The sequence below is a fragment of the Staurois parvus genome, unplaced genomic scaffold (genome assembly GCF_062004578.1).
Source record: "Staurois parvus isolate SC_StPar_1 unplaced genomic scaffold, SC_StPar_1.0 ptg000578l, whole genome shotgun sequence".
Classification (NCBI taxonomy): Eukaryota; Metazoa; Chordata; class Amphibia; order Anura; family Ranidae; genus Staurois; species Staurois parvus.
The window spans coordinates 5650110-5676745 of record NW_028318374.1 but is presented as its reverse complement, the minus strand read 5'-3'; the positions used below and the strand labels follow the sequence as shown (position 1 = coordinate 5676745).

The window sequence follows — 26636 nt, the reverse complement described above, 5'->3', positions numbered from 1 at the left end:
TGAAAAAACTCAGATTCTTATAGCTGTGCTATACTAGGTCATATGAGTGCTTTGAGGTTCCTTTACCCCTTCCCACCCAGCCCTGGCGTCCCTTTAGCCATCTGCTTCCCAGGTAATTTCTGACATTTCTCTCCTACATGTAAAAATCATCGTTTTTTTGCTAGAAAATTACTTTAACCCCTTTGAACCCGACGTCACACCAATATGCGACCTCAAAAACTGAAAAAACTCAGATTCTTATAGCTGTGCTATACTAGGTCATAGGAGTGCTTTGAGGTTCCTTTACCCCTTCCCACCCAGCCCTGGCGTCCCTTTAGCCATCTGCTTCCCAGGTCATTTCTGACATTTCTCTCCTACATGTAAAAATCATCGTTTTTTTGCTAGAAAATTACTTTAACCCCTTTGAACCCGACGTCACACCAATATGCGACCTCAAAATCTGAAAAAACTCAGATTCTTATAGCTGTGCTATACTAGGTCATAGGAGTGCTTTGAGGTTCCTTTACCCCTTCCCACCCAGCCCTGGCCTCCCTTTAGCCATCTGCTTCCCAGGTCATTTCTGACATTTCTCTCCTACATGTAAAAATCATCGTTTTTTTGCTAGAAAATTACTTTAACCCCTTTGAAGCCGACGTCACACAAATATGTGACCTCACGGAACTGGGCTTTTTTCCGTGGGGCTGCATAGTTGCGTACCTATCTTTGTGCTGGGAGCACGCCGCACTGCGCGCTCCCAGCACAAAGACCGCAGTGTCACTGAGAGCCCCGGGTCCCGTTCTAACGATCGGGACCCGGGACGCCTGATTCCAGGTCACATGATCGCTGTGATAGCCTCTGATTGGCTATCACAGTGATCAGTCACTGAGCAGCCCGGCCCCCTTGTTTTTTCTCCCTCTATGAATGGAGGAGAGAGATACATTGTATCTCTCTAACTCCTGGCATAGAGAGAAAAAAAAATGTTTGAAAAAAAAAAAAGATAAATAAATAAATATTAAAGAATAAAAGAAAAAATACCTACATCAAAGTTTGATCTAATTCAGTGCCAAGGTTATTGTTTGGTTCAAGGTCAGGGTCAAAGGTCAAGGTCAAAGGGTCAGGGTCAAAGGTCGGGATTTTTAAAAAAATTTGGTATCAGTGTCAGTTAGTGTCAATGTCAGTGTCAGTGTGTTTTAGGTAAAAAAAAAAAGACAAAAACAAAATGCGCACTATTGTTTCTGGGCTGTACAAACAACAAATAACACACATATATGATATCGCTGCGATCACCAAGAGCTAGAGAATTTATTTTGGGTTGTTCTTTGGTAGTAGGTTATGGTAGTAACAAGAAACACACAGAAAAATTAAAAAAAAAATTTTCTACTATTTTGGGACAGTTTTCAGGAGATATCCATTACCATTTACCACCAAATGAAAGCCCAATTTGTCCTGATAAAAACGCGGTATAATTCACCTGGATGTACAAAGTAGCTGTGATGATATGTATGGTTTTACTAACACATGTCAACGTTACAAAATTGTGCTTAGGCATTTAGATTTGTTTTACCCTTAGACATGAAGGGGTTAAACATCAAAACGTTATATATGTTTTTTTTAAGCAGAGGCCCCAGAGAAGAAAATAAGTGAGTGTTGCAATTTGTTAGGTCACACAGTATTTTTTAGTTTTATAAATGCAATTGTTTTGGAAAATATACACTTTAATGAATTTTAGTGCACACAAACACAAAATAATACCCACTTTTGGTTGAATATTAAAGATGATGTTACGCTGAGTAAATAGATACCTAACATGTCATGCATTAAAATTGCCTATGCCTGTGGAATGGTGCCCAACTACAGTACCTAAAAATCTCTATAGGTGACACATTAGTCCTCATGCACACTTGACGTTTTGACAGTGGCTGTTTTTGGCTTTTTTTCTACAGCTAGTAACCCCCCCAGCATGTTGTCCTATGTGTCCATGCACACATAGACTGTAATCAATGTTTTTGGCAGGGGCGTTTTTTGGAAGGGAAAAAAAATCCAGAACTAGTGGGTTTCTAGAGGAGTTTTTTAGCTGTAAAAACACTCTAACGCTTAAAAAACGTGGCAAAATGCGTTAAAACACAGCGTTTTTGGACATTTTAAACCCCCCAAATTTTTGGGTAAAAGAAACCGCTAAAAACGCAAAAGCGGGAAAACACCGCTAAACGTTAATGCAAAAACGCTTAAAAAAAGCTGAAAAACTCACGTTTTTAACGTAACTTTACACAGCTAATGTTACCAGCAGGGACGGACTGACCATTTGGAAACTCGGGCACTGCCCGAGGGCCCGGGGTCAGTAGGGGGCCCCATGAGATGCCCCTGGTACCTTTATCATAGGCTTTTTTGGGTGTGGTTTGATTGTGGGCGAGGACACAGGGGCCCCATGATCCCCTGTTGCCCGGGGGCCCCATGAGTTGTTAGTCCGCCCCTGGTTACCAGCATTATCAAATGTCCCGTGTGCATGAGGGCTTAAATGTCTTTACAGATTACCAGTTTAGAGTTACACAGGAGGCCTGGTGCTAGAATTATTGCTCACTCTGATGTTCACTATGATACCTCACACGTGTGGTGCGATCACCATTTACATATGCGTGCGGAACTGAAGCATGCATTCATTTTTGTGCGCAGCTCAGGATGATGGAGATGCTTTAAAAAAAAATATATTTATTTTATTTGAATTTTTTTTTTTTTACACTGTCTCTTTAATTCTTTTTTAATTACTTTTATTACTGTCACATCCCTTGTGACAACAGTCAGCAGTGACAGCTCCTTTTTACTGAGACACCTGTGGTCTATTAGACCCCAAATGTCTCCTCTGCCCTTAACAGCATCAGATCAGGTCAGGATCAGTCTGGTCTGATGCTTGTACAAACTAGTAACAGCTTGTAAACAAAGGACTGGAACCGGATGAGACAAAATACTGTCTGCTCCCGGTTCCTAATACCATAGAGGTGACCAAAGATGATCTGGTCTCCGAAAACCTCTATGTTAAACTGGTGGAACCCGCTGGCTTCAGTGCCGGGCTCCCCAATCACACAGGAAAGTCCAGAGAGACACCAGAAGGTGGTTGAGATGATCACTCCTGCTGCCTGTAAAAGCAATCCAACAGCTAATTAGCCACTAGGATGGCTTTTACATACAGGGGAATCGATGGCTGAAATAAAAATAAATGTAGCTGTAGGCATCATCCTGGTAGAACCACTTCTACCAGAAGACATACGGATATGTCCTAAGGAAAGGAAGTAGTTAAAGAAGAATTGGATATAGGTATAGATATTTTATACATATGTAGCACCCACCTAGAGAAGTGCTAGGATTAGTGAGATTTAATTTTGGCTCACTGTGTTCAGTGGAGCTGTGTGTGTTTTGTCAGGTAAAATTAGCTGGGCTCACTGTAACTAGTGCAGCTGCCTTTGAATAGTTAGGTCTGTTCATTGTGCTCAACTGCTGCCAGTCTGATTGCTCCCTCTGTCTTCCAGGAAGTTGTACAACTCTCCACACAGGTGTGGAGCTATGCAGATGGCAGTATGAATATTTATGCAGCCCCGGCCAATCCCAGGGAGCAGGGCCCTGAAGACTTCTGGGTAACTGCATAAATACTTTGATAGACTGGGCTTCTGAGTCCCTTCCTGCTGAGGATCAGTCAAGCCTGGAGGGCTACTGCCCTCCAGGGCAAAGCTGCCATGTGCTTGCCTGGATACTGAAGCTACAGAGAGCTGACTAAGGGATTGTCTGCTGAAGATCCAGTCTGGCATCACAGAAGAAAGGTGTTCCATGAATGTTGGAAGGAGACAACAAACTTTCCCTGGGCATTTCTGAGTATAGACTGCTGTGAGAGGTCTTTTGGACTGCTGCCACCCCTCTATGTGTTAGAGTATCAGCCCCCTTCAAAACATACCAGAAAGAAGCCACGTGGAGATGACAGACCTGCCACAGATGGATTTTTCCCGGCAAGTATAACAACATATTTGTACATGGAGACTGGAAAGCAGGTATTGAATAGGTATTAAAGCTGAACTCTAGGCAGTTATAAAAGAAAATAAAAATAAATAAATGCAACTCTGTAATGAATAATGAATCAATAACTATGTTTCATTAATGCAGTCCCTGTACAACAAGACTTGAGTATAAAAAGAAAAAGCAGCACAAGGAGCCCATGGGGTTGATTTACTAAAGGCAAATAGACTGTACACTTTGCAAGTGCAAGATGCACTAATTTTCCTGGGAGCTTAGTGAATGTGATGAAGCTCTGCTGAATTCTATCATGCTATCATGTGCAAGCAAAAATGCATTTTTTTTTATTTTCCTTGTACCTGACTGGGTATTCTTTACAAAGTGAAGCTTTGCCACATTTACTAAGTTCTGGGGAAAATGAGTGCAACTGCACTTGTGAAGTGCACAGTCTATTTCCCTTTAGTACATCTGCACCAATACGTTAATGTGATGACATGAAGGAGAGCAGAGTGACAGTAAGATGAGCTCATCACTCTGCTGCTTCTCCTTTCACTGTCCAGTCACAGGATGGGGCTGGTCCAGCATTGTGGAAGAGAGTTGAAGGATGCTGACTGAGGACATCAGAAAAAAAGACTGCAGGAGAAATGTCTGGATTGAAAATGAATATCATAGCAAGAGCTGGTTGTGTTTTTTATTATCTTTTATTGGGCCATTCACTATTTTCTTGATAGTTTTGGCTGGATTTCTGTTTTAACCCCTTTTTTTACTGGGGTACATCTTTAAACAGTGGATTGGCACCCCTGTATTTACCCAGTACCGTTCATAAATGGCACTAGATAATAAGTCATTAGGTGGCCAATCTAAATATAAATAAACAGCGCAAATTTAGATAATTAATCAATATAATAAATCATATAAAATAGGTGCATAAATTATTCGTGTTTGCCCTTAATCTTAAACAAAAACACCCAAAAGTCCATGTGCTAAAAACATAATTAAATTGTAGAAATAAAAGTGCCAACTTCTTTTCTTCAGAAAATACTTTCACCTTCCACCAGTGCACAAACCAACATCGAATACACTCACCAGAACTTGGTGAGTAAAGGACCTTTAAGGAATTTTTAGGGATCCTAAACCCTCTTTGGTGCCACGCTAGGGAAAATCTTCACCCTCCGAATAGACTCCACCATCCAACCAAAAGAAAAAAACTCACATAGCATAATATTGTCACACAATAGTAACTTTTTCCAAATGGAGATTAAGGCCACTCACATGTTAAACACTTGCTAAAGGCATGTTTATTATGTATAAAAGGCTTCAGTTCCAGCAGATATACAAACTTTTCCTTCCAGGACTCTCACATCCACAGTGGAACAAAGACAGGACTCCTCTTAGACCAAACAGTGAACCAAGATGGCCGCTGGAACGCACCGCTCAGCGTGCGCTCCACTCACCGGAAATGACGTCAGGCGCATGAAGTGTGGACCGGAAATGCGTCAACGCGTTTCGCCCCTCCCATAGGGCGTTATCAAGACCAATCTGCCAGGTGGCCAATCTGCCCAGTAATCGCTGTGTACTGCTGTGTACTGACTGTCAATAGATAGCTTGGTACACAGACACACTGTACGGAGTCGGTCCAAGGGGTTGGGCACCATGTGATCCCCTGTGATTGGTTTGTTGGATGGTCTGGAGTGCTCAGTTGGATTTTTAAAGTGATCTACGATACTAAGAAGAAAGATTTTCATGTTGTCAAATATGAGTCTCCATGAGCCAAAAATGTTTGTAGTTGGGAAATTATATATACAAACTAGGGATACTCATTGAGGCTAATGGCCATCCCAAGAAGGCACAGAGGATCCAAGAGCTCCAGCCATCATGGCCCACTCCATCTCCCTAAGAAGTAGCTCCATATAGACAGGGTGTCAGCTAGTCCAAAGGTTGAGGGTCCATCCACGCTTAAGCATGCCGTATGCTCGCCGTCCATCCAGGACACTCTGTCCACAATCCCTCCTCCCTACCTTTTTCACCACCGGAACCCCCAGGTTTTTTTCCCACCTAGATCCCCTGGAGTTCCAGACTGTTTTTATCATTTTTCCAATGTCACCGTTCCATATTTTAAATCTTTTAGGTTTCTACTCAGTCTCTAACATATTATACATCTTTTTTTCGGGACAGATAAGCTTTTTGCTTGGTAGAAAATGGCATATACTTTCCTTTGCCTGAGTTTGTTGGGAATAAATAGGAAAAACATTGAAAAAAATTAATTTACCTGTCATTCTTTGCAACACCACATAATTTGCGCACCTGCATATAATTACCCCAACATACAATCAACAAAGTTTGCTGGATAAAATTATACCACATCAGTGCAACTATTTGTGTGACATAGTGGAATGGTAATCCTCAAAGTGGATGTATGCATTTTATTTTGGGAGAGCTTTAGTACCCTTTTAAAGCTATATTGTGACGCACAGGTAAAAAAGACAGTTGTGTAAATTGCTATCATAACAGTGACATAGGATTAACGAGGGCACAAATTAGCACGATGGTGACATTTTCACAGGTTTAAAATCGCTAAAAATTCGATTGACATTGCGCTCATTAATGTAATCATTTGACGCTTTCACAGTGAATTCAAATGTCATCCAGATCATCCGTCATTATTGTTGAGACCTAGTGATCCTTTTGAAGAGATTATTTTCTTTTTTAGAAGGACATATACTATATATATATTCAGTGGGGCAAAAAAGTATTTAGTCAGCCACCAATTGTGCAAGTTCTCCCACTTAAAAAGATGAGAGAGGCCTGTAATTGGCATCATAGGTAGACCTCAACTATGAGAGACAAAATGAGAAAAAAAATCCAGACAATCACATTGGCTGATTTGGAAAGAATTTATTTGCAAATTATGGTGGAAAATAAGTATTTGGTCACCTACAAACAAGCAAGATTTCTGGCTCTCACAGACCTGTACCTTCTTCTTTAAGAGGCTCCTCTGTCCTGCACTCATTACCTGTATCAATGGCACCTGTTTGAACTTGTTATCAGTATAAAAGACACCTGTCCACAACCTCAAACAGTCACACTCCAAACTCCACTATGGTGAAGACCAAAGAGCTGTCGAAGGACACCAGAAACAAAATTGTAGACCTGCACCAGGCTGGGAAGACTGAATATGCAATAGGCAAGCAGCTTGGTGTGAACAAATCAACTGTGGGAGCAATAATTAGAAAATGGAAGACATACAAGACCACTGATAATCTCCCTCGATCTGGGGCTCCATGCAAGATCTCACCCCGTGGGGTCAAAATGATCACAAGAACGGTGAGCAAAAATCCCAGGACCACACGGGGGGACCTAGTGAATGACCTGCAGAGAGCTGGGACCAATGTAACAAAGGCTACCATCAGTAACACACTACGCCGCCAGGGACTCAGATTCTGCAGTGCCAGACGTGTCTCCCTGCTTAAGCCAGTACATGACCGGGTCCATCTGAAGTTTGCTAGAGAGCATTTGGATGATCCAGAAGAGGATTGGGAGAATGTCATATGGTCAGATGAAACCAAAATAGAACTGTTTGGTAGAAACACAACTCGTCGTGTTTGGAGGAGAGAGAATGCTGAGTTGCATCCAAAGAACACCATACCTACTGTGAAGCATGGGGGTGGCAACATCATGCTTTGGGGCTGTTTCTTCGCAAAGGGACCAGGACGACTGATCCATGTACAGGACAGAATGAATGGGGCCATGTATCGTGAGATTTTGAGTGCAAACCTCCTTCCATCAGCAAGGGCATTGAAGATGAAACATGGCTGGGTCTTCCAACATGACAATGATCCCAAACATACTGCCTGGGCAACGAAGGAGTGGCTTTGTAAGAAGCATTTCAAGATCCTGGAGTGGCCTAGCCAGTCTCCAGATCTATCTCAACCCCATAAAAAACCTTTGGAGGGAGTTGAAAGTCCGTGTTGCCCAGCGACAGCCCCAAAACATCACTGCTCTAGAGGAGATCTGCATGGAGGAATGGGCCAACATACCAGCAACAGTGTGTGCCAACCTTGTGAAGACTTACAGGAAACATTTGACCTCTGTCATTGCCAACAAAGGATATATAACAAAGTAATGAGATGAACTTTTGATATTGACCAAATACTTATTTTCCACCATAATTTGCAAATAAATTCTTTCCAAATCAGCCAATGTGATTGTCTGGATTTTTTTTCTCATTTTGTCTCTCATAGTTGAGGTCTACCTATGATGCCAATTACAGGCCTCTCTCATCTTTTTAAGTGGGAGAACTTGCACAATTGGTGGCTGACTAAATACTTTTTTGCCCCACTGTGTATATATATATATATATATATATATATATATACACATACACACCACACACACAGGGCTTTTTTCTGTGGGAGCACCTCCAGCACTGAATATATATATATATATATATGTATATATATATATATTTAATAGCAAGGGGTTCTGGAGGGTCTGATGATGCTGGCTGCTGGGGGACCTTGTTGCTAGAGAGGATCTATATTGTTACTGGGGTGGGTCAGTTATGTCTGGGAGTGAACTACTGTTGAGGGAGGGTTCTATTGTTGCTGGCTGCTGGAGGATATATTGATGCCGACAGTTGAGAGTCTATTGTTCCTGGGGAGGATCCTTGTTATCAGTAGTAAATTCCATACAAATTACTTTGCAGCACAAAATGATACTTGGTTATGTATACTCTAAAAGGAGCTACACACACACACACACACACCACTGGGGTGCTCAGTATGAAAGTGCTGTGTCCGTGGAGTATGGATGTTCTCCCTGTACTTGCACGGGTTTTATCCAAAGACATGCTGCCAGGATATTTGGTTCCAGTCTAAAATGATCTTACTATGAGATAGGAACCTTAGATTGTAAGCTCCTTGGGACAGGGACTGATGTGAGTGTACATTATACATAAAGCACTGTGTACATTCAGACCACTATATAAATATGTTTTCAGTTATGCTTTTTTTTTAATTTTTTTACACTTTTTTTAAAGAAGTAATAAAAGTACGATTATGTGAGATAGGGACCTTAGAGTGTAAGCTCCTTCAGACAGGGACTGATGTGAATGCACTGTGTAATTTGTCATTTCTATATAAATTATTGGTAACTCTCCCAAATAAAACTAAAAGTTCAAATTAGAAAAAAAAAAAAGGTTGAATTTACCGTTAAGGATTACATTGAATTTGATTTTCCTGGAAGGGAGGAAGTGCCCCCCCCTTCTGATCACCCTATAAGTGCCTTGGAGAGGCAGCGACACTACAAGTCCCAGCATGCTTCGCTCCCCCAGCGTGCTCAGGAGCTCACAGTAGGCGCAGGTTGGCCGTGTCATTTCTACAAGGCCGGGTCTGGCCTCACAATCTGCAGACTCCTCGATTCTATTCATAAAAGTGCTGCTGGAAGCGTCTTTATCTCCCATCAGCTTAATGTTCCAAATCACAACATCATTTCTGTTTGGGAAGCCGTCCAGTTATGAAGTAAATAACAATTCTCAGTAACAAAGCAGAAAATAGAAGCACTCAGATGTCACACAAATGTTTTCATTAGACACCCACTAATAAACCTGAACTGGCGCAGGTTGCATCCTGGGCAACGCGGTACAAATCTCTCATGCTGACCCCCAATCCAGAATAATAAAATATTGATTTTTTGGGTTTTTTTTAATCTCATCATAATATTCTGTAGAGCTTTACCGTGTACGCCGAACATTTCGCATCATTAACAACTTACAATCTAACATCCCTGCCGCACTCATATGAATAATTAATAGGTCAATTTGGTTGGAAGATGATTTTTGGATTGTGAAAGGAAACATTCACATGGCCGAATATCAGCGGGCAGGGGTGCTTGCCGGTCAGGTGAACACGCTGTGCAAGGGGCTGCCGCTGTTATCGGCTGCTGTCAGATTTGCCACCTTTTGCTGCCGCACGTGCAGTATGTGTTACTCAGGCGGCAACAGGTTAAATATGACCCAGTCTTCAGCGTCCTGAGTTTACCAGAAAAAAATCTTCTTTTAGAAAAAGGTGACCTCTGCATTTGAAGCAGGAGCTCCTAAGGCAGGCCATAGACGGTTTGTTTATCGGCTGATTTTTCGTCTGAAAGAATAATTGGCCGATTTTCGCACACTTAGTGGGGCAATGGCATTGGACGATTTTCGTGGTTCCTCCTCATTTCGTTTATCGGTCATGCTGGAAAATTTGTGAAAAACTGCCGATTTTCAAAATCATTGGTGGCAACATCAGATTACAGAACGAACAATATTTCGTTTTTTGGAAGAAAAATCGGCCGATAAATGAACCGTCTATGGCCTGCATAAGTCCTGTTTGGGGCTGAGAACAAAGCATTTTTGTGGACTGAGTGGTGTCAGCCCTGCCAAGTTATCTTTGCTAATCTATTCAAACCCTCCTCTAATCCTATTATCCATAAAACACAGACTAATCCTTCTATAATGTCAAGATAGGAACTAGGAGGTCTAATTAAGCCGGCCATAGGTGGATCGAATCTCAACAGGGTCAGCGGGGACCGGCTGACATTCGATCCATCTATGGGAAGCTGTTTGTACTGAAGTCACTCTGTTGGTCAATTTCAGTACAACCAGCCTGTCAGTCCTCATGTACACGGGACGTTTTTACAGTGGCTGTTTTTGGCTTTTGACATTTTTTTCTACTGCCAGTAAACCCCCCAGCATGTTATCCTATGTGCCCATGGATACATAGACTGGAATAAACGTTTTTTCGCTTTTGACATTTTTTTCTACAGCTAGTAAACTCCCCAGCATGTTATCCTATGTGTCCATGCACACATAGACTGGAATCAACGTTTTTTGGCTTTTGACATTATTTTCTAAAGCTAGTAAACCCCCCAGCATGTTATCCTATGTGTCCATACACACATAGACTGGAATCAACGTTTTTTGGCTGGGACATTTTTTGGCTGGAAAAAAAACCCAGAACTAGTGGGTTTGTAGAGGAGTTTTTTAGCTGTTGAAACACTCTAACGCTGAAAAACGCTGAAAACGCACTAAAACGCCACAAACCAGCGTTTTTGGACTTTTTTCAGTAAAAATAACCGCTAAAAACACAAACGCAGAAAAACGCGGAAAACACAGCCAAACGCAGCAAAACCCGGCAAAACACTACTGTGAAAACCAGGGTGGATAAAAATCAATGATTTTTTTTAAAAAAAAATAAAAAAATCGGATTTTTTTAATTTAAATCTGATTTTTTTTATTTAAATTGTATTTTTTTGAATAAAATGCTTTTTGAGGAAAATATATTACCATCCAAAGGTTATTCCATCATGAAATAAAGATTAGTTTTTTAATTATGTAGAATAAGGCTGTATATGTTTAATTTGTTTGGTAAATAAATTCCATGAATCCATTCACAATGTCATGCTCTTCCAGAGGTTTTTGTAAGATTATTGGGCAGTTTCTCTGCCTACAAGATATTATCACAGATGCTCGGTTTACTTTTGCAGTTCTCAAAACTGAATTTGACTCAGCGGAGATCACATGCCTCTTCTTCACAGCAAAAATGTTATAACATGAAAAGAGTTAAGAAAAAGACCTTCATCTTAACTTCTACAAACTATGAATACAGAATCAGCCCCTTCAGTGCTAAGTTTCAAGAAGTTCAGTGAACAGAATAGAAACAATATTTTTCTGATTGTTTGGAGTGGAATAGATCTGCACAAGAAGAAAGTGAAACTAAGTGTGAGGAGGAAGGGGCTGACAGTCTAAGTTTCTTAAAATATATATATTTGGTTTAGCCAAATTAGTTAACAAACATGGATGTTTAAGCAAATCACATCTGCTGGAATGTTATTGTTTCAGTTGAATAAATCTATTTAAATTGTTATTATTAAGGTAATGATTATTTTTCTCCTTCCTAAGTACAACAGAAAAGTTGTCCAAATATGAATGATTAACCTATTAAACTGGGGATAAAAAAACTAATATGAAAAGTTGTTATTCTAAAAATCTTCATCTACTTGCATATTAAAGTTATACCAGCAAGAATTAGTCTACGTAGAAAACTAGGATTTATATCAAGCCTTACTGACTAGTGATTTACATCGTGATTTAAATCGTGATTTAAATCAGTTTGATTTAAATCAAATTTACCCTGGTAAAAACGCTAAAAAAAGCTGAAAAACTCACGTTTTTAACATGACTTTACACAGTTAACGTTATCAGCGTGTGCATGAGGACTCAGATTTGTTTGCATAAGTTCACTGTTGGTGGCTATAGCAGCAAGCAGTGATCATTGTGTTCTGCTGGCAGGGAAGGCTTCTGGCAGAACACAGTATCGCTGTGGGAGGGATTCCCCCATCAGCACTGACTGTGTTGATGGAATCAAGCAATTCTCTGTCCTTCCACCCGTGGTGGAAGACAAGCAAAGAGTATAATCCATGGCTTGCTTTAGACTCATTGAAACAATGCAGGCAGAGTGCAGAGGACATAGGACAGCTCTGAATTTCTGAAATGATCAAAGGGTATTTTTTACACGTTTTGAACAGGTATAACAAAACTGTTTCAATGGTATGTTGAAGAGAGCAAAAGGGAGCTAAAAAGAAAAGTTCATTGCAGGGGCGGACTGACAACTCATGGGGCCCCCAGGCAATAGGGGATCATGAGGCCCCTGTGTCCTTGCCCAAACTCAAAAAAGCCTATGAAAAAGGTACCAGGGGCATCTCATGGGGCCCCCTACTGCCACCGGGCCCTCGGGCAGTGCCTGAGTTTCCAAATGGTCAGTCCGCTCCTGGTTCATTGTTAAGATTTACATTCACTTTAAAGAGGACCCTCACTCTCCTTAATGACTTTGCATTATTTTCCTCCACCCCACCCCCCATCCCTGTTACACAATTAGATATTATTTCTTTATTGCAAAGTACCTTTTTTTGTGAGTCCAAGCCCCACACCTCCTGCTTTCTCACCTAGACGAGACTAATATTTGACCTGTCCGAAGCCTCATGGGAGACTGATGTCATGCATCTTAGGTGGCTTCAGGTCAATCTTCACCGCACTGCGCTTGCACCAGGCAATCTCCGCTGCACCGCACATGCACAGCCAGCTCAAAGTACAGCCGGCTTCTTAATGACATTAGAAGAGAACATGGAGGAGTGGCATGCAGCAATGGTATGCTGGGTCACACTAGACGATGCTGGATTTGCTGGAAATGTGAGTAAGTTTTTGAAGAACAACCTACCGGACAAGGTGGGAGGGTAAAAATTCCTAAACAATATATTTATTTTCCAAAAACATTCTATACACATCCATTACTTTAAATGGAATTCCAGCTTACACTATCGTTGAAAAATGTCCTCCTCCTTTCCTATCTATCCTGAGTACCCTGTGCATAAAAGATCTGTGTACTTACTTTTTTCTGGTCACCTGATCCTTCAGCTATGGCTACCCTGTATCATGGAGTCATGGAGCACTGGACAACGGCTGGGAATGCCAGGAGCCGTGAAGTCCTCTATCCTCTATAGGCTCTCATGGCCCAGCCATTTTCAGTGCTCCTTCCCTTTCCCTGCAGCTGCTGCTCACTGACACAGGGAAGCGGAAGATACACAGGGAAGCGGGAGCTGCACAGAGAAGCGTGAGCTGCACAGGAAAGCGGTAGCTGCACAGGGAAGCGGGACCTGCAGAGTGAAGTGGGACCTGCAGAGTGAAGTGGGAGCTGCATAGAGAAGTGGGAGCTGCACAGGGAAGCGGGAGCTGCACAGAGAAGCGTGAGCTGCACAGGAAAGCGGTAGCTGCACAGGGAAGCGGGACCTGCAGAGTGAAGTGGGACCTGCAGAGTGAAGTGGGAGCTGCATAGAGAAGTTGGAGCTGCACAGGGAAGAAGAAGCTGCACAGGGAAGCAGAAGCTGCACAGGGAAGTGGGAGCTGCACAGTCAAGTAGGAGCTGCACAGTAAAAATGAGAGCTGCACAGGGAAGTGGGAGCTGCACAGTAAAGCGGGAGCTGCACAGAGAAGCGGGAGCTGCACAGAAAAGTGGGAGCTGCACAATGAAGTGGGAGCTGCACAGTGAAGTGGGAGATGCACAGAGAAGTGGGAGCTGCACAGAGAAGTGGGAGCTGCACAGAGAAGCGGGAGCTGCACAGGGAAGCAGAAGCTGCACAGACAAGTGGGAGCTGCACAGGGAAGCAGAAGCTGCACAGGGAAGCAGAAGCTGCACAGTCAAATAGGAGCTGCACAGTGAAATGAGAGCTGCACAGGGAAGTGTGAGCTGCACAGAGAAGTGGGAGCTCACAAGATCACAAGATGGCCAGAAGGGAACAGAATTAAAAAAAATTAAGTATACAGATCTTGTTTACACAATGTAAGCAGGAGAGAGGGAACAGAAGTGAAGTAAAAATAGTTAGTGTTAGGTTTCAGTTACACTTTAATTTTGGCCATGTACAATTCTCTATACACACTACACATCCCATAGTCCATAGTCCATTTCAGTAATGAGCAAGGGAGGGTGGCTACATTCCTACATACATTAGGACCATGGAAAACAAATGTAGCCACCCTCTAACAGGAAGTCGGATCAAAGCAGCAAAAAAAGGAAATTGGAGACTTGAAGGAGGCTGAGAGCAACAGAAGGGATTTTTTTGAGTTAAGAATACATGCTTGAATAGAAATTTCCTTTATTCTTTAGTGTCACTTTAAGTATATTATTTTAAAGGCACTTTATTTTTTTGAAGCAACGGCATCACTTTAGGCACACACCAAATAAATACAATTTTCACATTTATAAAAAAACCAACACGTTACCATATTGCTGTACTCAGCCACCCATTGCAATCATTTTTTTTTTGCTGCATCCAGAATTCAGTCCTGAACCAGAAACAAAGCACTAATCCAATTTCCTTCTTCTGCCTGCAAACTGTTGCACGCAGCCGTCGATAATTCAAGAAAGGAGAGCACTGTTACAATATGCACAACCTCCGCTTTCATGCCAAATCAAATATCACCTCTGATGTTTTAAAAAAAAAAAGTAGCGAAAGTCGAAATTTGCATTCCCTCCCATAATTCCCCTGGCCATGCTACAAAAAGCTGTCAAACTCAGACACAAGTGTGGGTGGTCCCTGAGGGTCAGTGGAGAGGGAGGTGGATCAAATAATAGCAGGCAGCATAATGTGACATCGCTTGGGAAGAACCCTTCTTTTTTTTATCTGTCTGGGAGATTAGGCTGCTCCGGTGATGCTGTGATTTAATGCAGTATTTGCCTCCCAGTTAAAAGGCCAATGGCTTTCATAGACAGCGTATCCTGATGCATCCCACCCCTCCAGTGCAGACACATCAGGGCTGGTCTGGTGACATGTGTTAGTTGTGATAAGCAGAGGGTATTACCAGCTAGAATCTGCAGCTGATCTCTCAGCGTGTGTACAAGTTTTCCCAGCACGTCAAGCAAAAAAAAAAAAAAAAAAAAAATGAAATCAATGTTGTTATACAGACAACGAGCCCCCACCCCCCCTTCCCCCATTCGCTCAAAAGTGCCGGTGAGGACCATTAATCACCACAAGTGCTGCACATAAGATGCCATCTGGCAGACCTCCAGCTGAGGATAACTCTATCTCCCAGCCTACCTTGTGGTCCAAGACGCTGATGTAGCCGTCCAGGACAGGGATGGGGGGGTCCTCCCTGGCGTTGGTCTTGGCCTCACTCCGGACTGTTGCTGTGGATGCAGGCTGTGAGCTTTGTACCTTCATGGTCCTCATATTGCTGTACATGATCACCAGACTGGTACACATGGTGCTAAGAGCGAGCAACACTGCCAACCCATGGCGCTGTAGATAGAAAGGGGGGCACAGTTACCATCCATCAAAGAGCCGGTAGCAAAATGTCTTACCTACAGCCTATACATCATATCATGTGGTGTCTAACACTGCTCCTGTGTCTTACATTTCATGTATGTCCTGCATGCATTTGTTTGAAATCCATCATTTTGTCGTCCCCCCCCCCCCCTTTTTTTTTCTCTCTGCTGTTTATAGATACACATTTTACGTCCATTGTGTCTGGGAAATCTATGCATGGCCAGATATTTGTAAGCACATTAATTCATTGCCAACAATTGAAAGAGTTGCAATCGGTTCAGGCATGGCTTGCAATAATTAGGCCATGAAGGGGTTAACTACAGAGCCAAAATGATGACTTCTAAGTATCGGAAGAATTCTCCGTCTCATGCAGAGGTCTTCGTGTGTAAAGGAAATCTCCATGTTCGCCCATGGCAGTTCCTTTTTTGCCATAGGAAAAGTGGTGGCTTCTGTGCCACATCAGGACGTTGGGTGATTTGGGAAGAAACATTGTGGTGGGTCGGGAGTGGAAGACCTCCTGCTGCTTTTAGTAATGCTGACTACGAATAATGGGTAATACTTAAAGGCAGAACTCATAGCGTCAAAGGATCCAACACTCGAAAATAGTTGGGGGACACTACAAAGAAAGAGATCAATTTGGTCAAATGTGGACCGAATATTTTGATTGTTTACCCCAGTTAGTGCAGCTGATTCTAAAAGATAAGGTTTTTTTTTCCACCAAAATTATTATTATTGGACTATTGTATTAACCTCTGCATGCATTAGAAATCTGCCCAGGTGTCCCCCTGAACCCTAGGAGCTCCAGTTGCTGGTGCACATGGGGACTTTTAGCTCCACAATGGCTGGAGAGCTCTGATTCTGGATGATAATATTCTAGTACAAGATAAATATGACAGACAACCCAGTACAAATCCTTCTGCCATAAAGTTACATTAGACAATGACAATTAAGCGTTATGCTGCGCTGGCCCCAGGTGACCTCAAGTTGGCCGTCCACCTGTCACAAAGCCCCTGCTGACTCCAAAGTCATCCATAGTCATAGGTTATATAGCTGTCATTTGGATACAATTCTCAGAGCTGCCATAGACAGGCAGATTTATAATGATTAGGAATGATGGTAGTGGTCATGTACCCTTTCTACCTGGGATTGTCTGCTATTCCTCTCCAACTTGCCTAGGGTACAAATGCAAGAAGTGATAAGTTTGCTCCCTTTGCTACGGAAGAAAGGGAACAGCTACTTGGGTTGTCCAGTAAATTGGAAAATCAACACCTTGTACAATGGCCAATCAGATTTGTTGTTAACCCCTGGAAAGCTCAGTTGTTGCAAGCAGTTGCATTCATTGCCATGTGCGACCACCTTTAGATTTGGCCATAGTTCCCTTAGGACGTTCCATAATCATATCAACATCTGGCCATGAAGCCTGACAATAGTTCAGTACACCACTTAAAGTGATTTTCTTATACAAAAATGTGCATGCACTGAATCGTCCAATCACAAGCAGGAAACACATTTCAGAACCATTATCTTTACACCAGTTCCCGCCATTAGCCTCCATAACTTTTTGAAGAGCCTTCAGTTCATGTATTATCCTTTATGAATAGTCAGACGTCTCGATCCATAAGGGTAAGACAGCAAGAGATGGATCTCTAATTTTAAAAAAGTCCAATTTGAAATGACTTTCACATGGCTAAAATAAAGATCCTTATCCTTGTGTTGAAGCTTTGTGAATTGAGCCTAAAGTCTACCTATACTTGATACATTTTGGCAAATGGCAGGAATCGTGTAAAAAAAATATATATTACCCAACTTTTTTCTAGGCAAAAACATTTCGAGAACTACCAACATGACCGTATATATACCGTCTATCTTTGAAACAAACGATTGCTCTGAAAGTCTATGCATCATGTAATTAATGAATGTCTATGTGTACATGGTGTCATAAAAATTTCCAAATGGGATGGGTACAGGTCAATCAAACATGCACCTTAATCATTCTGCTCATCATTTTCATCATCATCTTCATCCCCTTATCATCCTGCTCCAACTTTTTAGATGAAAGTTAACCATGATAAAACGGTTCCGATTTATCTCATTAACCTGCCACTCTGTGACACCACAACACTCAGCATGCACAGGAAACCACGGCGTCTAGTTCCACTGGCCATGAAGCACGCTGGGTCTCCCTCAACAGCTGGACATGCCTAGTTACAGGCGCCCACACCCCTGGCAAAGCGTTGGCCAAATAACTGTAAAATATGCTAGCCAACTAGAAAATCTAGGACATTTTAAGTTACAGGTGCCTTTTCCAACAACACTCAAAAAAAAAAGAAAAAGTTATTTCCTAGTTTTTCATTTTTTTAGCTACCAAGCTCCTGGGATTCGACCAGCCATGAAGTCAGGGGTCCCCCCAAATGCACCCTGAGTCCCCATTCTAAATTTTGCAAAGTTTTGACAATAAGGATTGTAAGCTGTGATCGGCGTGATCGGTGCACTTGTATCCCTTCCCCCGACCCCCTTGTCCCCAAGCAGGCTTATACCGTTAATTGCAATAATTGACTTACCAGCAGTGTCTTCATCTTGTGCTGTTCAGCAAGGGAAGATCAGACGTCCTCATCAGCTAGGTAGCCCGGCTCTCTCCTATCTGCCTCCGCTGCTTCCATCGTAGACAAGCTCTGACATCTCCTTTAAGAGAAAAAGGGTGGCAGTTGAGTGGGAAGGCAGGGCAGGGAGAGGCAGCACAGGGTGGGGGGGAGAGGCAGGGCAGGCAGGGCAGCCTCTCCAGCTTGAGCTGCTGTTGCTGAGATTACAGACAGATTTAAACTGGACCCTCTTGCTCTGTGTCTGATTCTACACAACTGCTGCCAGCTTGCGTCTGCCGGGTCCTAATGCCGTTCCTTTCACTGATGCAGAATACAAAAGCATTGCTGATGGCTGGTCCAGGGGAAGCTTTTTGTTTTAAAGGGACATGGCACTGCTGAACTGAAAGCTGCTCTATGGAATAGAGGTTGTAAATGTTCCTTGCCAAAAAATCTGAGATGTGGACTCTTGACATCTTAGATATTTAGGATGCTCCTAACAGGGACTAAAAGAATCTCCCCCTCATCCTCACCATTTTACTCATGTGTATAGAGCTGACTCCATACTGGCAGATGAATGGATTAGGGGCCACTTCACACTTGTGCGTGCCTTAACGTATGCATATGTATATGTTTTGCTGCGTAAAGACGCACAATTCATTTTGAATAGACATGTAACCCATCTCGGTGCATGGGAAATCAAACTAAGCTTTTTTTCAATGTAGCATCCCATAGGGCACTGATGGTTGACCTATGTGTTCCTAAGACGCATGCGTGCTGTGGAGTGCTGACTCCATGCATTTTAATGCAACTCAAGTCCTGATTCAGTGGTCTCCAAACTGCGGCCCTTTGCTTGCTTTTATCTGACCCTTGGGGCATTATTCCCCCCACCATCAGCAACAGTGGGAATAGTTCCTGCCACTGACTCCAATGATGGGACACTATTCCTTCCACTGACACCAATGATGGGACACTATTCCTCCCACTGATACCAATGATGGGGCACTATTCCTCCCACTGACACCAATTATGGGGCACTATTCCTTCCACTGACACCAATGATGGAGCACTATTCCTCCTACTGACACTAATGATAAGGCACCAGGGGCAGACTGACCATTCGAGCACTTGGGCACTGCCCGAGGGCCCGGGGTCAGTAGGGGGCCCCATTAAATGCCCCTGGTACCTTTTATAGGCTTTTTTTGAGTGTGGGCAAGGACACAGGGGCCCCGTGATCCCCTATTGCCTGGGGGCCCCATGAGTTGTCAGTCCACCCCTGTAAGGCACTATTCCTCCTTCTAACACCAATGATGGGGCACTATTCCTTATTCTAACACCAATGATGGGGCACTATTCCTCCTACTGACACTAATGATAAGGCACTATTACGCCCACTGACACCAATGATGGAGCACTATTCCTCCTTCTAACACCAATGATAATGCACTATTCTGCCCACTGGCACCAATGATGGGGCACTATTCCTCCTTCTAACACCAATGATAACGCACTATTCCGCCCACTGACACCAATGATGGAGCACTATTCCTCCCACTGACACCAGTGATGGGAAACTATTCCTTCCACTGATACCAATGATAGGACACTATTCCTCCCACTGACACCAATGATAGAGCACTATTCCTCCTTCTAACACCAATGATGGGGCACTATTTGTCCTTCTAACATTAATGATGGGGCACTATTCCTTCCACTGACAACAATAATGGGGCATTATTCCTCCCACTGACACCAATGATAGGGCACTATTTCTCCTACTGACACTAATGATAACGCACTATTCCACCCACTGACACCAATGATGGAGCACTATTCCCCATCCTTACACTAATGATACAACACTATTCTGTCCACTGACACCTATGATGGGGCACTATTCCTCCCACTGACACCAATAATAGGGCATCAAGGGGTTGGAACCAAGGGACAGTGCTCGTAGGTGCGTAGAGGGGGTGGGGACAAAAAGTAACTCAGAATGGGGGGAGTTCCTTCACCTACTGTCCGAGAAAAAAAAACCCTGCATACATGGTTAGATTTTTGTCCAAACTTTCATACAGAAATTCTAAAAAATTGTTGGTCAGAACATTCTTTCTTGCCATCAAGTCAACTAATTTTGAAAACTGGTAACATTTGGTCCGGATCTGATATTTGAATGGAATCCCAGACGTATTAAACTGGTTTCATTACAATATGTATGATTTTTTCCTGAACAAAATTTATATTCACTTTCAATAAATTTGTTCGTTCAGGAAAAAGTTTCCATCCTGCTCCTTCAAATTTTCTTATCACTACGGTCAAAAAGGAATATCGATTCCACTAACCATTAGATCCCACTAACCATTAGAAAATTGAACGAATGTCTGAAAACTCTACAGGTGTATGACCAGCTTTAGTCCTGTGCATGAACATGTTTTGTCGTAAGTTACGGTAAAATCGGTAAAATGTTTTTTTTCCACACATTACCACAACACATAGATTGAACTGGGCCCATTCACACTTATCTGTTTTCCTGCAGTAAGGCTGACTTCTATATATTGAATTGCGGTACCATGCGATAACGTGCAGCAGATGTGCAATGCATTAAGGTACCTTTTATTAAGCCCCTATTCATACCAGCTGTGGTGTATTTAGGTTTTGTGCTGCCCTAGGCAACACAAAAATAGTCTGCCTCCACGGACACGAGCCAACACCACCTTCCTCTTCCTCCTTCCATGGAGAGAGCTTGACATTTGCCAACCACACCAATGCCCCCCACCAGGGAGAGCCTTCCACTAACCCCCCCCCCAGAGATAGAGAGAAAGACACTCATCTTCACAGCTCCGGACATCCCCGGGAATGAGAGTCAGTCTCTACATATACACCATCAAGCAGTCTGCAGATCCCACCTGGCTCCCACGGTGCATGTGTTCCTTCTTTCATCTCTTCTTCTGGGGGGAGGTGCTGCCCCATGAAAAATGCCACCCTAGGCAAGTGCCTTGTTTGCCTTGTGGTAAATACACCCCTGCATACCTGAGTGCTTTGCAGTGCAATTCCCAAAACACAACAGCACTCGGGATGAAGAATTTGATTTTTCCCAATCAGTCTATTCACACCTGAGGACCATGTCGATTGTCCTCTGTGGTATGAAGCTCAAAAAAATATACAAGCTTCTTCTGGGCAGAATCAGTTTTTTTTGGCACCACAGACTAGAACAGGAGCACCTGCAAAACGTGTTTACAGGCATTTTTTCAAGCGTTCCAATTTTAAAGGTTATGGGGCCAATACTGCTGGTGTATTACAAGTCATACGTAAAAACACATACAAATGCTCAAAAAAAGCTTCTAAATTGCTCGGCTACACTAACGTTAAGTGTAAATGGAAATTTAGACTTTTTTAAAAATTTTTGCATAGACACCAAAACCCAAAGGTGTGAATGGACCCTAAGAAAATTATAATCTAAAATGAGTGTAGAGACACACCCAGTGTAAACGTTTGTCACCATTGTGGTTGTGTTTAACCCCTTGGTGCCGGTGCCTGCCAGGGTTTGTGATGCTGGGAGGAAAGGCAGGGTTTAAGGTCATGTGACTGCCGTGATTGGCTGTCACAATGGTCACATGATCGGAAGTAGCGATCGGGACCTTTCCGTGAGGCGCCAGTAAATGAGCTCTTCTGTTTACAATGGATACGTAAATATGCAGCCCCCTCAGTGCCAACAGGTTAAGATGCTTTTTGGAGTTCTTAGGCCAAGTGAAAAGTAAAGGTCAAAGCGTTTCGGGGGAATGCCCCCCTCCATCAGGGTTGTGAAGATGGCTGTGGTTGAAACTGGCTCAAGGAACTGACCTTGAGCTGGAGAATAATTGCAAGTCTGACCCTTTTTAGTATTAGCTGAGTGCCGGCATTACTGACAGCACTAGTAAGGGTCAGACTTGCATTTGTTCTCCAGCTCCAGGTCTGTTGCGTCCAGAACCATCTTCACAGCCCTGATGAAGGGGGAGGCATTTCCCCCGAAACGTGTTGGCCTTTACTTTTCACTTGGGACCTATGAATGTCCAATAAACATCTTAAGCACAACCTCAAGTGTGACAAGCTTTTATATTGGGTGAGCCTCTACATTATAGATTACCCAGCAAGGCGTCTTGCCGTCACTTTTAGAGAGGCTGTAGCCTAAAACCTCAACAAGTTTCACCAACACTACACCCTGATTGGTTATGAAACCCCCAAAGAACAAATCACCTGATACCAGACAATGTATAGGTGCGGGGTTATTACACACACATACTGGATATCCTCAGAAAATGGTGTAAGGTTTGTTTTTTCTTTCTTTTCCATACATTGGCAGCCTATCCTTTATAAATAAATGACATGCTGCATTGCTCTGCAACGTAATGCACAAGTGTGACGGGGCCCTAAAGCACATACATTTTGCTGTATGGAAATTAAATTTTGAAGAAAAACGTCCTTTTCTATCCGAAGGGCCTGGTTCACATGTTTGTGCGGCAGTTTAATATGTTTTTAAATGAAGTGTGATCTTTGTACTTGAATTCCAGATAATTACTTTTTTCTGCTAGGGGTTGTTGAACTACACAGAAGGCGAGCACGGAACTAGCCCTGCATTACATAACACTGTAACCCAATAACTTTCAATTTTGCACCCACACTCTGCGTTCACTCACAGAACTTAAAGCAGAACTCCAGGGATGATATATTTGGCATACATACCAGCCTGGCACAATGTACTGTGTATGTGATACCCAATCAGCCTATGTGGAAGCTGTACAATGGAGAGGAGAGGTGGTGAGATCATTATCCATTCAGAGAACACTGCATTCATTGAAAAAGAAATGCAAGGAATTCTCTGAATTGAGTTTGTGCCAAGTGAGGGAATCCCTGTGGTTGCTATGCAGAAGGGAAGCCACTCAGCACAGCACCCTAAAGACCATGGCTATCACTGTAGTACAGTAGTTTGGGCTACTACAGTGAATTACAGCTTTCACAGAGGCTGATCAGGTATCACATATGCATATTGATGTAGTGCCCTCTAGTTGGCTAGGTTTATTGTTTGTAGACAGAGGCTGGGTAGCAGCTTGGGATGCGTCAGCCTAGGAGTGAGGCAAGAGTTCATCTCAGAACAGGCTGTGTACAGGTCAGGGCTTCGGGAGCCATCCCACCCTTCCAGAGAACTTTCTGGAAAAGGGGTGGAGGACAGGAGGAGGCCCAGATCTGCATGTCTGAGGGACCTTGGCCAATCCCTAGGCAGGAGGCCAGCATGGTGACCAAAGACAACCCTTAAATGTGGGAGAGCCTGAGCAGCAAGGGAGTTGGGTGGAAGATGGACTGAGAGGAAGGCTGGAGTGTGGAGCCAGGGAGAGGGCCCCTGGGAAGGGAGCCTACCTACAGGCTGGTTGCTGGACAGAAGGATCTTCACTGTTCCACTGTTAGAAAGGAGTAACACACAGGCAAAGGCAGCAAATAAGGCAAAAGCTACAAAGGCAACAGATGGGGGTATACACGTGCTGTGGCATGCTTCGCATGACTGTATGGGAGAATAAATCTCCCGTCGGCTGCCAATCTGACCCATTCCACTGAATAGAGTTATCTAGGGTTGCCACCTCATCCCTTTAAACCCAAACACATATTATTACACAGGTTCTGGGGGCTAAATTAGTGCAGTCACGGCACTAAGTGAGTTTAATCAGCCACCATAATCATCCACAGAACCTGTGTCATTAATATGTGTTTGGGTTTAAAGGGATGAGGTGGGAACCCTAGGAACCAGGGGCAGACTGACCATTTGGAAACTCAGGCACTGCCCGAGGGCCCTGGGTCAGTAGGGGGCCCCATGAGATGCCCCTGGTACCTTTTCTAAGGCTTTTTTGAGTTTGGGCAAGGACACAGGGGCCCCATGATCCCTTATTGCCCGGGGGCCCCATGAGTTGTCAGTCCGCCCCTGCCCGCAACTTGTACAATGCAACATAGCAGCAGTGGTGCAGGTTTTTAGGGGATAAATTAGGTGGTGAGGAGGCAAAGTAATGCTTCCTCACCATCAGTGAAATGCCCTCTGAAAAGCAAATCGATTTTCAGGTAGCAACACAAGTGTACACTATTCCATAGCAACAGTGCTATGGTCTATTTCCATGGAAGCAGCCATCACTTTTCCTGAATCGGCAGCATACTCATCCTGCACTCACCTACAGGCTCTGACACATGGCTTACTATTGGGCTCCCAGCAGCGATGCGGAGGCAGAGAGGAGACTCCCTATTTCTGGTCTCCGGAGCAGCAATTGAATATAAATTGCTCAGGAGGGGTCCATGACAGGAATGGGACTATGCCTGCCTTGTCAGATTGATATAGATAGAGGATGGGGCTTTAATTAAATTGTTTTGAAATTCAGATTACTCTGCCTGCACCTGAAATTCATTAAATAGTCCCCTTTCTTCCCTCAACCCGCTGCTGAACAAATGGTGCTTGGGGAATTTTTTTTTTAATTGCTGCAAAGCTTGGGATTACTACACTGGTGCCCAGAATTTGGGTGTCCCCTCTCTGCCTCTGGGCCCCCCTGTAGAATTGACGGGGCCAGACCCGGCACAGGAAGGCTGGCACTATCCCCTTGTTGGCGTCCATGCTTACATATATTATCCCTGGAATTCAGCTTTATAATGACTCTAACCTAACGCCTCCTTGACAATATCAATGCCACCATTCCTGAGCCATTTAGAACAAAGGCGAAGAATCAGTGACTGCTGTAGTGAACACTGTGCTTCAGCAAATGACTGATAGGGGATGATGAAGAATGAGAATCACTAGTCCCCATTGTGCAGTACTATGGTTACTCAAAGACTTTTGATTGGGAAAAAAACGTTCGGATCAAGGCAGAGTCCCAGTTCTCTTGTCTCCAATCAAGTCATATAAACCAGTATGCCCCTTGTGCTTATGCGAAGTTTATGACACAGCAGAAGTTGCAATTATAGGTTTACAACACAGGAGGCTCAATGGAATACTAACACGCTGAAATTCTGCCTTTTACTATGTTGTTTTAAAACAATACATAAGTGCCTAGACTGCAAAATGTAATTTACTGTTTTTCAATCATAAATGTATGAAAATGGTGTTATAGGAATTCCTGCCTGCACAAACCAATTCCTGATCTTGATGATGTTACGCTGTACATTAAGGGGAATATATACTTCTCAACTGGGTGCACTGCAATGCATCATAAGGGGTCATGCATGCAACTGCAAAAAAGGCACGCGGGAGTATTGTTTTGTGTAGGCCCATGCAGTCCACTGCATTGAGATCAGCAAATCTGCACTGCCTTCACCACAATAAAAAAAGAAAAAAAAAATCTGTCTCAGTTCCTGTGTATGGACACGTTGTACGCATGTAAAGGTATTTGCTAATACACGATATTGCCAAAAGCATTGGGACACCCCTTCAAATTTATTTATTTTCAGGTACTTATATAGTGCCGCCAATTTACGCAGTGCTTTTACATATATTGTACATACACATCAGTCACTAACCCTCAAGGGGCGTACAGTCAAAGGTCCCTAACTCACATTCATACATACACATACTAGGGCCAATTTAGACAGGATCCAATTAACCTACCAGCATGTCTTTGGAGTGTGGGAAGAAACTCACGCAGGCACAGGGAGAACATGCAAACTCCAGGCAGGTAGTGCCATGGTTGGGATTCAAACCAATGACCCTTGTACTTCCAGGTGAAAGTGCTAACCATTTAGCCACTGTGCTGCCAAAATAATTGGATTCACGTGTTCCAGTCATCTCCATGGCCACAGGTGTATAAAATCATCACCTAGGCATGCAGATTGCTTCTACAAACATTTGTGAAAGAATGGATCTCTCTCAGGAGCTCAGTGAATTCAGGCGTGGTGCCGTGATAGGTTGCCACCTGTGCAATAAGTCCATCCGTGACATTTCCTTGCTACTGAATATTCCACGGTCAATTGTTAGTGGTATTATAACAAAGTGAAAGCAACTGGGAACAACGGCAACTCATCCGCCAAGTGGTAGGCCAATTAACATGACAGAATGGGGTCAGCGCATGCTGAAGCGCACAGTGCGCAGAAGTTGCCAACTGTTTGCAGAGAGCTTCATATAATGGGTTTCCATGGCCGTATAGCTGCATCCAAGCCTTACATCACCAAGTGCAATGCAAAGCATTGGATGCAGTGGTGTAGAGCACGCCGCCACTGGACTCTAGAGCAGGG

At 43.3% G+C, this 26636-nt stretch overlaps 1 protein-coding gene across 1 annotated transcript in view; it reads right to left on the bottom strand.

Moving 5' to 3' along the window:
* Positions 1-18694, bottom strand: part of ST6GALNAC5 (ST6 N-acetylgalactosaminide alpha-2,6-sialyltransferase 5) — a 221726-nt gene extending 203032 nt beyond the window's left edge. Inside the window, exons 1-2 of the mRNA XM_089692184.1 lie at positions 18390-18694; positions 15601-15801 (exon numbers count right to left, since the gene is read on the bottom strand). Of these exons, the coding sequence (XP_089548310.1) occupies positions 15601-15801; positions 18390-18404 (216 nt within the window). The 5' untranslated portion in view covers positions 18405-18694. The remainder of the gene's footprint in view (positions 1-15600; positions 15802-18389) is intronic.
* Between the last annotated feature and the right edge of the window lie 7942 nt (positions 18695-26636).